We start from the raw sequence: 12,252 nt of genomic DNA, 5'->3' as shown, positions 1-12,252 counted from the left end.
AAAGGGGTATGGTTTAATAACACCTGATACAAAAAAAAAGCCCCTGCCCTCACCTATATCTGGCCATTCTAGCAAGCGGCATTGGAAGGCAACATATGTTAGAAAAAAGGCCAAGGATAAACCCAAGGAAAACTCCAAGCTCACTTACCGACCAGCCCACGGACAACCAAATTAACCTGTCTAACAGTATGTGTTAAAAACAGGGGTTTAGTCTGCACACATTTGCAAATACATGTGTAAGCTACAGAGCCCCGCCAAGGCACACTGGGATCTGTAGTCCTATCAGTAGCTTATGAGTGACTCCACAATGGAAGCACATGCATTCTGATGAATAGATGGAGGGAAGATGGACTGAAGGGAGCCCACCTTGTACAGGGGCACACTGAACCCCCCAGCGCATTGTCTGCAAAGGTGTCAGTGCGTTGCCTGACCAATATAACAGTAATACAAAAAAGAAAGACACTGCCCCCACCTATAACTGGCCATTGCAGCAGCATTGGAAGCCAACACCTGGACTATCTTTGTTCTGGGTCAAGAGTGCAGGCCCAGGTGTGCCCTGCAAAGTCACCATCACAAGCAAGGGCAAGGTAGCAAATGACCCACATCTTTACCTCCCACAAAAAAGTCTGCACAAGCTGATAGGAAAGAGACTGGGATGACAACGTAATATTGGCATGTGGTGTCATCAATAACCAGGGACTGAGCCGGGAACAGACACACCCCTCCCATCCCTCCTCCTCCACTGGGCCAATAAGTGACATGTTGCTAAGATGGTTTACTCTACAAATTGTCTGGGCCTGAGACACCATTATTAAAGCTGGAAAGAAATTGGGGACAACCTCACAAAATCATGAACATTTTTTTCACTAGGGATAGACCTGTAGAAATTGGGGATTGTTCCTAGAAACCGGGGACATCTGGTCACCTTAATATAGATTGCAGTTCTATACATTGTCCAGTATTCATAGTTCCCAACGGTCCCTGATTTGGAGCAATGTCCCCCTGTCCCTCATTCCTCACCATTTGTCCCTTGTTTTGGTCTGATCTATATAGCTGTATATAAAATGCACTTTTTATCTGTCAAAAAGTGTTTTCCAGTGCTAAACCTTTCATCTGATTTCTAAATGGCTGCATTTGTAAATTCTAAAAGCCAATATAAAGGAATAGTAGTTGTAAAAAGCAGTTGTGGGTTGAACCAATCTTTTATTTTTTGTGCAATTCCCCTTTAAGGGGGCGTGGCAAGGGGTGTGTCCTAAGCCTGCATAATTTTGCTGATAGGTGTCCCTCATTCCTATCTCAAAAAGTTGGGAGGTATGCAATACTCACCTCTGAGTTTGCTATATTACGAGTTGCCTGATTGATTTTACAGGGAATATAAAGTTTAAACACTAAATGGCACTACGGCCTCGCACACACGACCAGTTTTCTCGGCAAGAACCAGTAAGAAAACTGCTGGCAGAGCTTTCTTGCCGAGAAAACCGAGCGTGTGTACGAGGCTTTCAGGTTTCTCGTCAGGAAATCTGGCCAGAATCTCGACTAGAAAAATAGAGTTCCTGCTCTCTATTTCCTCGTCGAGATTCTTGTCGGCCTGTTTCCCGACGAGAAACCCGAGAGTGTGTATACTTACCTGTCGCCGTGGAAACCGGCGCATGCTCAAAATGACTTTGACGCACGCGCGATAGCTTCCACGGCATAGGTAGGGTGAAGCAAGATAGCGGCGATGGCAGCGAATGTGATGAGCGTATGCTCATTGTACGCGATGACGTCACCGCGTTCTTGCCTTTCGAGAGAACCGCGTTTTTTTGAAAAGGTTAGTGTGTGCACTCGGGCCGCAAGAGATTCTTGCCAAGAATCTCGTCGGGAAAAACAACATTTTTTTCCTGACGAGATTCTTGCCCGTGTGTACGAAGCCTAAAGCCTCGTACACACGACCGAGTTTCTCGGCAAAAACCAGCAAGAAACTTGCTGGGATTTTCTTTTTGCCGAGGAAACCGGTCGTGTGTACATTTTTCAACGAGGAAACTGTCGAGGATCCCGTCGAGCCAAAAAGAGAGCATGTCTTCTTTTTCCTCGACGGGAATGGAGAAACTTACCTTGTCGAGTTCCTCGACAGCCTAACAAGGAACTCGACGAGCTAAACGATGTGTTTCCCCCGTCTAGTTCCTCGGTCGTGTGTACGAGGCTTCAGAATTTCCAAGAAAACCTGCCATGGGAGAAATGAGATGCTATCATTGACAAGTTTTTTTTTTCTAAAAAGAATTGCTGCTGGTCTGTCATGCTGATCCTCCGGCCTCAGTGCTCTAGAACATATATGTAAATAAAGAGTTCTGACTTTGCTTGCTGCAGACCTCACCCAGGCCAGTCACTGGAAACATAGTGAAGCAAGAGGCATAGAACAATTGTTATTCAGATCTCTATGTACTGTCTAAGATGTGACATTTGGTTTGGCCTTGAAGATGTTGCATATGACAATATGCATTGAAATGGTGCTTTCTATAGAAATGCGCTGGTACAAAAAGGAAGCCAGCGGGTGATTCAGGTCAAAATGCCCACTCAAATCTAAACAATATGCTATATGACAAAGAGTGTGTTAACACCCCACTAAACGATTAAATTCAGGTGTTTCCAGTGAAGGGCGCTGTTAATGTTTCACCATACAAAGATCTCTTAAATGTAGCACCCTCCTGACCCCCACAGGCATATTAGGGATCCCCAGAGACAGTGTGGGGGGTTAAGCAGTTTTTCACAGGCAAGTTATTAGAGCAATAGCTGGTGTTGGTGCTTCAATCATCATGGCACCATGGTTGTTATGGTGTCAGGATGATTGAAGCGCATTATTTCTATTATTACATTGTAACATATAATTAAATAGTTCAACTCACCATAATGCAGAATCAGTGGAATCCCTGAGCGTGTCACTTGCCACGTCACCTGCCACCAGATGCAGCCTGTCACTTGCCACGCTGCTTGCCACCAGATGAGGAATGCCACCTCACCTGGCAAGCTGCCTGCCACCAGATGAATGGCACTTGCCACTGGATGAATGGCACTTGCCACGCTGCCTGCCACCAGATGAGGAATGTCACTTGCCACACTGCCACCAGCAGATGAATTTCACTTGCCACCGGATGAATGTCACTTGCCACGCTGCCTGCCACCAGATGAGGAATGCCACTTGCCATGCTGCCTGCCACCAGATGAATGCCACTTGCCACTGGATGAATGTCACTTGCCACGCTGCCTGCCACCAAATGAGGAATGTCACTTGCCATGCTTCCTGCCACTAGATGATTGGCACTTGCCACGTCGCTTGCCACCAGATGAGGGATGTCACTTCACTTGCCATGCTGCCTGCCACCAGATGAATGCCACTTGCCACTGTGCCTGCAGTGGTCATTCTTGAGTATAGGGCAGGAGAGTGGTGATGCTGGGCTGGCGGTGAGAGATGATGTCATCTCTCTGCTCCTCGCCGTACCTTTGACACCAGCACTGTGAGGGCGGAAGTAGGGCAGGCGCATGCTTCTGTGATCCACCGGGCTCCCTCACCCACCCGCCTCTGATGCACTGGGTTCTCTCACCCACCGTGCTCTCTCATGCCGCCCGTCGCATCCGCGGCCCAGCTGCAGAGACGCTACGGCCCGGTAGTGGGCAGCGGCCCGGGGGTTGGAGACCCCTGATCTAGAACACTTATCCTGGCAAAGATCTTTTTCCCTGGTACTCCAGCTTGAGTATAGCTTTCACCATTCCAGGTAGGACAGCTCCAGACCCTGACCCAGGCTTGACCTTCAAAACACTTGCAGCCCTCCCAAGGAAGCAGGCCTGACCGATGCCACTCCAACCTAGTCCTAAGCCTGGATGTAAACAATCATTTTCTAAAGGTTAACCCAAATATTTATATCTTTCCCCAGCATGTACCACTGATAACCAAACTCCTAGTGGGTGGCCAGAGAAGGACACAAATCTTCAGGCCCCAGACCCATTGGGGTTGATTTACTAAAGGCAAATAGACTGTGCACTTTGCAAAGTGGAGTTGCACTCTGTGAGTGCAGCTGCTCCAGACAAGGCCAGGAAAAGGGGTGGGCAGGAGGGTAAGATGCCCTGGGCACTGTGGTTAACTGTGAAATGGAGGGGCAGTGCCACAAGGATGCCACACATACACGGTTTAGGAGATATTCCCTGTCCCCTGCATGTGCCAATGTCATTGGCACATGAGCACTTGGGCAAACTGAAGCAATGGTACCTATGTGCCGTTGCGTCAGTCCGTGTGCCGCTACCAGTGGCTCCCGCGCTCATGTTTGGGAGGGATGGCATCGCGGCTCCGGCCAATCACAGCGCCGGAGCCGCGATACCCAGAAGTAACCCCCGGGAGAGATGTTGCCACCGGAGCGGGGGAAGAGGACCGTTGTGGGTGCTTCGATCTAAGGTAAGTAATTCATAATGAGCTAGTATGCTATGTATACTAGCTCATTATGCCTTTGTCTTGCAGGTTTTTTTTTTTTATATTGGGTTTATAACCACTTTAAGTGTGAGAAATATGCAAAAACAAAAATCAGGAAGGGGGCAAATACTTTTTCACACAACTGTAGTGTGTCAGTTTTTGGTTGAGTTGGTCTTTAAAAAAGCCTTTACCACAACTGTGCCTAATTTCAGGCACACAGCTAAAAATTACTGTTTCTTTTATTTTACAGATAAGTTATAAAGAGCAATATAAAAAATCCAAGGGCAGGAATGAGTTTGTCCCTGACACAGCAAAACTGAAAGCTGTAACAGACTTCATGTCAGAGGTAAGATAAAGCTCTCCTTATTTGTATGAATGCTTGCCCTTCAGGTTAACCTCCTGCGTTCAGCATTGGCTGTAAGCTCTGGTATTTGTGTCAGTAATTAAAGTGTATGTGAAGCCTAAACCTTTGTTTTTGGTTTGCTTTTGGATGGAAAAGAAAATAGTTAGACCACTTTTGATTGCTGTCTGTGTCCCTACTTGGTATATTTTCTCATTCACATGCTTTATTCCTTTTATGCTGCCACCAAAGTGAGGTTGTTTACCTTTTCACAGGGAGCTGTCGGCTTTCTAGTAGCCACCCAATCACTTTTACATGCTGCCCCCATCCCTGACTCCCACGTATCTCAGGCTTACCTGTCCCTCCTGGGTGGGTCACTCTAGAACAGGGGTGTCAAACTCAATTTCATCAAGGGCCGCATCAGCATTATGATTGCCCTCAAAAGGGCCGGTTGTATCTGTAAGATTAGATGTCCAGCGCATCCTAGGGTGACCACGTGTCCCGGATTGCCCGGGACAGTCCCGCATTTTGCAGGTCTGTCCCGGGCACCTTCATTCCAGGACAATACAGTGTCCCGGAATGAAACTGACACAGCCGACCCCCAAACCAAACAAATGCCCCCAAAAAAGGCCGTCACATCACCGCTTTACTCACTGACAGTACTTGTGCAGGCAGGGAATGCCTGGAGGAGCACAGTCCCCGCCCCCTGCTTCTGATTGGAGAAATCATAAATTCCACCTCTTGTGTCCAATCACTGTGCTGTGACCCTAGCGCATCCCCTCCCCTTACATTAGATGTCAAGAGCCACCCCACCATCAGAATTTGAGTCCTCCACTCTTTCTTACATCACAGTGCACCCCCCTTTCCTTATGCTGCTGCTGGAAAGAAGATGAATGCATTGCTTGAAAACAGAAAATAAGGGTCTGGAGGAGGACCAAAGGAGGGCCGGTCGGCACACCCCCAACCCCCCCCCCCGCTCAATAACTTTGATCCGCGGCATCCCCCCACCCAACAACTTCGATCCGCGGCACCCTCCCTTTTTTAAATGTTGGGAGGTATGCATAAGCGGTATCCCCGAGCCAGACTCGGGATTGCATCGCAGTATCCAGGCGGAGATTTCTTACTTTGTCCCATGGATCCAGCGATGTCTCCCTGCTGTGTCCTCGCTCGATTCACACAATGCCGAGTGCCGCCGAGCGACGTTCCCTGCGACTGCAATTTATGATTTTGTGTTTCAAACTTTATCATACCCGGGATGTCTACTAGACTCTTGTTTGGACAGATTTAAGTGAGTTATTCCTAAGAATTACAGGCCTACAATATAAAACGCCAAATTTCCATGCAAAACAATTGAACCGCTTTCAGCACCTAAAATCTGAAAGAATCATACCGCCAGGGAGGTTAAGGGAACTCTGCAAGTTCAGATGTAACAGGGGAACTCTATGGACTCTGATGTAAAGGGGGACTCTTGTGATAAATGTCATATGATTAGAAACGTTTTTTAATTGCAAAATATATGTATTAATTTATACTGTTAAAAAATTGAATTGCTGTGCCCTGCTAAAGTGTTCGGGTTTGACTTGAAGAAAGGGTGGCAACCCTAGTTTACTTAAACTTTAAAAGTTAAGCCATCATAACCAATGAGAAATTGCTAGGCAGAACTGCAAAAAAGCCCACCCAGTTAAAGGGGCCCCTGTAACATCCCATGTGGTTCCTCTCTGTTCAATGCAGTCACCATGAAAGGAGATGAACAAACATCCATTCACTAATCTATCTCCTCTGGGTGATATGAACCCAGAAGCGATCAGCTCTGATTACTTCCTGGTTCACAGCTGTCAATTTAAATCATCCCCACAATCTGTGCTCTATCAGTTTCAAAAGAGTACATGGCTATTATTAAAGGTCTAATATTACTGCAAGCCAGTGGCGGTGCGTCCATAGTGGGCGCAGGAGCGCCACCCCCTCTCTCCCCTGCGCCATCTCTCAAGTCTAAAATACATAGAGATTCATGCATTGCATGAATCTCTATGTATTTTCGCCAGCATCGCTGCCGCCCACTTTTCAGATGGCTGGCCCCCTGGTGAGCGCCGTCCATCTGAATAACATTAGTTTGTTGGTGTTTGGAAGTGCCTATCAGAGCCAGTGGCTTTCCGATTACAGCCTGTTGGCTCTAATCGGCTTCCAAATAGTTAACCAGGGGACACAGGGGGTGTGCGTTCCATGGTTAACACTGACACTCGTCTCAGCCAATCAGGTTCACCGGGTCTGGTTACCGGTAACCTGATTGGCTGAGGCGACATCGAGGACGAGACTCGGGAGAAGACATCGAGGGAGCGCAGAGGGAGGATGTCGACAATTGATGGGCACAGTGGTGACAATTGATGGGCACAGTGGCGACAATTGATGGGCACAGTGGTGACAATTGATGGGCACAGTGGCGACAATTGATGGGCACAGTGGTGACAATTGATGGCACAGTGGCTGCGTTTGATGGCATGGCACAGTGGCTGCATTTGATGGCACAGTGACGACAATTGATGGCATGGCACAGTGGTGACAATTTATGGCATGGCACAGTGGTGACAATTGCTGGGCACAGTGGCTGTGTTTGGTGGCACAGTGGCGACAATTGATGGGCACAGTGGCTGCTTTTGATGGCACAGTGGTGACAATTGATGGGCACAGTGGCGACGATTGATGGGCACAGTGGCTGCTTTTGATGGCACAGTGGTGACAATTGATAGGCACAGTGGCGACGATTGATGGGCACAGTGGCGACAATTTATGGGCACAGTGGCTGCGTTTAATGGGCACAGTGGTGGCAATTGATGGGCACAGTAGCTGCGTTTGATGGGCACAGTAAGGCTGCAATTGATGTTTTTTTTTTCATTTGTTTGCGGCCCCCCAAAAATGTTGAGCCCCAGCCGCCACTGCTGCAAGCGTAGTCTCTTTAGTTCCCCAGGGTTCAACCTTAAATGTATTGGTTCTTTCAGAAGTACGTTGACAGGTCCATTTAAGTGATTGCATGGAGGCACATATATTCGCCTAATAAATCAGTTAATTTTGGCTTGGTGATACAGAGGAATGACAAACAAAATCTTCACAGCTGCACATGTGTGTACTTGTATGCTTTTCTGCGAATTTTCCACCTTATAAAATATCAATTTCAATATGTTCTCAAGTATAATATCCTTATTCGTGCCTCAAATAAAGAAGACATGTGTAACTCCTTGCATGCGTGATTCTTTCCATATAGGCAATGTACTTTTTGTTTGTCACTAAGATGCCTTGTGTTACTAAGGGGTTTATATTTCATTATACGATCAAATAAATAAAAAGCAGAATTTGCTGAGCAGATGCAGCTGTGCCTTAAGAAAGAGTTATATATTGGTTCTAATAAAAATGCTGATGCTTTTGACATATATTTTAGGGTCAGCTGTTCACTGAAGCAAAGTAGAAAATGTAGAATGGGCCACACACACACACCGGACAATAGTAACCATATGAGCGCTATAGAATTCTGATTTATGCCCAACAACTGCAGGTAGTTTGGGTAATGGCATCGATGTGTTTAGGATTTTAACAACATCTCTGGCAGGGTCGAGTAATTGATTTTAAGGGCCGAAGATGGTAGGCGGGAATCATTATATTACTTACTAAACTCTGATTGATGACAGCAATGTGAGACTTAGTGAGAACAAGTTTTTTTATTATTTTCCCATAAATGATGGTAATAGGAAACCTTTCATCTGTTATTCTGTTTTCTTCTGTTTTGACATGTTAATCCTTACTGCTCCTATGAATAGGAAGATAAAAAAAAAAAAAAAAGCAATTTCGATACTTTAGGATTGATTTACTAAAGGCATGTAAGCTGTTTATCCTGTGAGAGAATTTTCCCTTAGCTTAGTAATTGTGGTGAACATTTACATGATTGGATAATAGAAGTCAGAAGAGCTTTGCCTCATTTACAAAGCTAAGGGAAAATGTCCTTGCAAAATAAACAGACTATTTGCCATTAGTAACCCTATTGACTGTAATTTCTGTGCTGTCCCAGCCAATATATGCTCACATGTGCAAGCCTCACCCTTTTCAGCTCCCTGGATGGGGACTGATTTTGCCTTGGGGGCCAGTGTCCCCTTCCTGAACCATACATGCCCTCAACATAGGCTCTGACACCCCCCCCCCACCCACAGCACCTTGTCCCCATGTTGATGGGGATAAGGGCCTCTTCTCCGCAACCCTGGGCTGTGGTTGTGGGGGTCTGCGGACCGGGGGGCTGCTCCAGACAGTGGTGTCACAAGGGGACGAGGTCACCACCAGGTGAGCGCTTTTTATTTTTTGGGTTCAGTGGTTGCAGTGGGCGACGTAATTACCGTTGGATCTACTTCGGGGGACATTGTTTTTTGATTTTTAATTTAAAAAAAAATTACTATGACACTTTTTTGGTGAATGAGAACTTTTTTTTGCTGACCTGCCAGGCTGCATGCTCAGATAAGGGTCTGGTATGGATTTGGGGGGGACCCCGTGCCATTTTTTATTTATTTTGTAGCTGGAAATGCTTTTTTTACATTCAGCTGTCAGCTGGAATCCCCACTGACAGCTGATGACTGATTGGTTGTTAAAGCGGACCTTCAGTAATTTTTTCAACTTTCCATCTATTAAATCCCTTGTTGTTTTAACTTTGGATAGTAAAACATTTTTTTTCTGTCACTAAATACCTTTTATAGCCCACTTTCTGTTTCTTGTCTGTTCATTAGTCTAGGCTTGTGACATCATGCATAGCTCTCTCTCTCTCTCTCAAGCCTCGTACACGCGACCAAGTTTCTCGGCAAAAACCAGCAAGAAACTTGCTGGGATTTTTGTTTTGCCGAGGAAACCGGTTGTGTGTACATTTTTCGATGAGGAAACTGTCGAGGATCCCGTCGAGCCAAAAAGAGAGCATGTCTTCTTTTTCCTCTACGGGAATAGAGAAACTTGCCTTGTCGAGTTCCTCGACAGCCTAACAAGGAACTCGATGAGGAAAACAATGTGTTTTGCCCGTCGAGTTCCTCGGTCGTGTGTACAAGGCTTCACTCTTGTCAGGAAGGGAGGGGGGATGAGTCATAAGAGGGCCAATGAGAGCTGCAGGGCTGGAGGTGTGCCTCTGTGTGTCTGTGTAAATCCAGGAAGTGAACAGGCAGCGGCTTCAGCTGCCTACAGTTAAAACGGTTGCAGCCAGATTCAGTGGAGGGAGATTTCTGCAGCATATTTGGCAAGTACAGAATCACAGTATATATAAAATAATATGCAAAGTGGTTAGAGGGAAGCTCCAGAATGGCAAAGATGTTTTTATTACAAATTATGTGAGCAGACGGCAGTTCCTTTTTAAGGACGCGGCAGAAAGCTCACCGGCCTGCTTCTTAGCAACCAGCTATATGATATGTTTTTAAAGGGGGGGGGGGGATAAACACAAAATGCAAAAAGCATTAAAAAAAACTGCATCAAAAATACAACACTTGCATTTCTGGTGCAACTCCATTGAAGTCTATTACATGCAAAACGCAATCTGCTGCGTGAAAATAAGTCCCAGACGCTTTCCAAAAACGCACTGGCTGAAAAACGCATAGATGTGAGCATGTATCATAGGAAACCATGTTAAATAGACTTTAGTGCGCTTCTGCTAAAACAGAAAACGCACAAAAATGCACATAGTATGAGTGGCGAAAATATTACCTAGATAGACCTAGGGCCAGATTCACATACAATTGCGGCCGTGTAACGTAACCTGTTTACGTTACACCGCCGCAGGTTTACAGTGTTAGTGCCCGATCCACAAAGCACTTACCTGTAAACTTGCGGCGGTGTATCGTAAACACGTCCGGCGCAAGCCCACCCAATTCAAATGGGGCGGGTACCATTTAAATTAGGCGCGCTCCCGCGCCGGACGTACTGCGCATGCTCCGTTCGCAATTTTCCCGACGTGCTTTGCGCGAAATACGGCGGCGCGACGTGTTTGTGAATTGCGACGTGCGTAAAGTACTTACGCCGGGGAAAAAAAAAATTCAAAAGCGACGCGGGAACGACAGGCATACTTTAACATGGTGGAGTAATTTTACACCATGTTAATAGCAGCCCTAACTTTGCGACGTGAAACTAAGACTTGCGCCGACGTAACGACGGGAAAAACCTTTGTGGATCGCCGTAACTGCTAATTTGCATACCCGACACTGGAATACGACGCAAACTCCACCCAGCGGCGGCCGAGGTACTGCATCCTAAGATCCGACGGTGTAAGTCAATTACACCTGTCAGATCTAAGGGCTATCTATGCGTAACTGATTCTATGAATCAGTCGCATAGATACTCTGAGAGATACGACGGCGTTTCAGAGAAACGCCGTCGTATCTCTTCTGTGAATCTGGCCCCTAGTGCTTTGCAGAGTTTTATCTTAACGGTGGGATTTACATCCAATATACCAGAAAACCAAGTCATGCATGAAAAGGCTTTGATTTCATTTTCTTGATGTTGGATACAGTAGTCACTCTCATTTAATGTACCGTGTCAGATTTATCTGCCTTCCCATTATACAACAAATTATGTTTCCGTTAAGGATTTGATGATTACATGTTGCACAATTGTGATCACTTGACAGGAGTTCATTAGAGCTGCTTGTGCTTCATAAGGAGAGAGAGGTAGAAAATTAATTTGTATTATTTGAAGCTCCCCAAACTATATGTAAACCTTTTTATTGAGTTTTGGATAGAGCAAGGAATGCCTTAAAACCCCCGTCAGGCTTTTTTTTTTTGCTATACGTGTCCCACTTTACTTTCTGTCCCATTGACACGTCAGGAACAGTGAAAATTTCTCCAAAGTGAAGAGAATTCCATAGCTCCCAACTGTCCCTGATTTCGAGGGACTGTCCCTGATTTGGAGCAATGTCCCTCTGTCCCTCATTTGTCCCTCATTTTGGTCTGATCTATATAGTTGTATATAAAATGCACTTTTTATCTTTCAAAAAATGTTTCCCAGTGCTAAACCTTTCATCCAAATTCAAAATTGCTGCATTTTTCAATTTTAAAAGCCAATATAAAGAATAAGTAGTGGTAAAGAAAAGGCACTTGTGGATTTAATTAACTTTTTTTGATAATTTCCCCTTTAAGGGGGTGTGGCGGGGGGGGCATGTCCTATGCCTACATATGTTTGCCAGTAGGTGTCCCTCATTCCCATCTCAAAATGTTGGGAGGTATGGAATTCTCTTGATATAGATGCCACCGCCTAAATTGTCCCCATTGGAAGATGATCCAGTGATTTTCTCGCTCTTTTAGTCTGAATGGTCACCTGGACAAATAGAGTGGGTTCCTAGTGAGGTTTGCCCAAGTGCTTGCTGGCATTTCACATATTTAATGTTGCACACAATAGTTTTTTTTGAGAAACTTACAGCACAACGGAATGATTCAATGAACAAATTCAGGAGTATCTGGACATGGATAGATTG

The 12,252-nt window shown here is 45.8% G+C and overlaps 1 protein-coding gene across 4 annotated transcripts in view; it reads left to right on the top strand.

The window, feature by feature from the left end:
• NEBL (nebulette) overlaps positions 1 to 12,252 on the top strand; it is a 309,628-nt gene that overhangs the window by 205,464 nt on the left and 91,912 nt on the right. For 2 of the 4 annotated variants that reach the window (XM_040352493.1, XM_040352494.1), the window contains exon 3: positions 4,689 to 4,784. The exons of the other annotated variants lie outside the window; for them this stretch is intronic. In XM_040352493.1, the coding sequence (XP_040208427.1) occupies positions 4,689 to 4,784 (96 nt within the window). The remainder of the gene's footprint in view (positions 1 to 4,688; positions 4,785 to 12,252) is intronic. 4 annotated transcript variants of the gene reach the window in all.

The sequence above is a fragment of the Rana temporaria genome, chromosome 5, assembly GCF_905171775.1.
Source record: "Rana temporaria chromosome 5, aRanTem1.1, whole genome shotgun sequence".
NCBI lineage: Eukaryota > Metazoa > Chordata > Amphibia > Anura > Ranidae > Rana > Rana temporaria.
The sequence above is the reverse complement of the archived record's forward strand: the minus strand, read 5'-3'. Positions and strand labels throughout refer to the sequence as shown.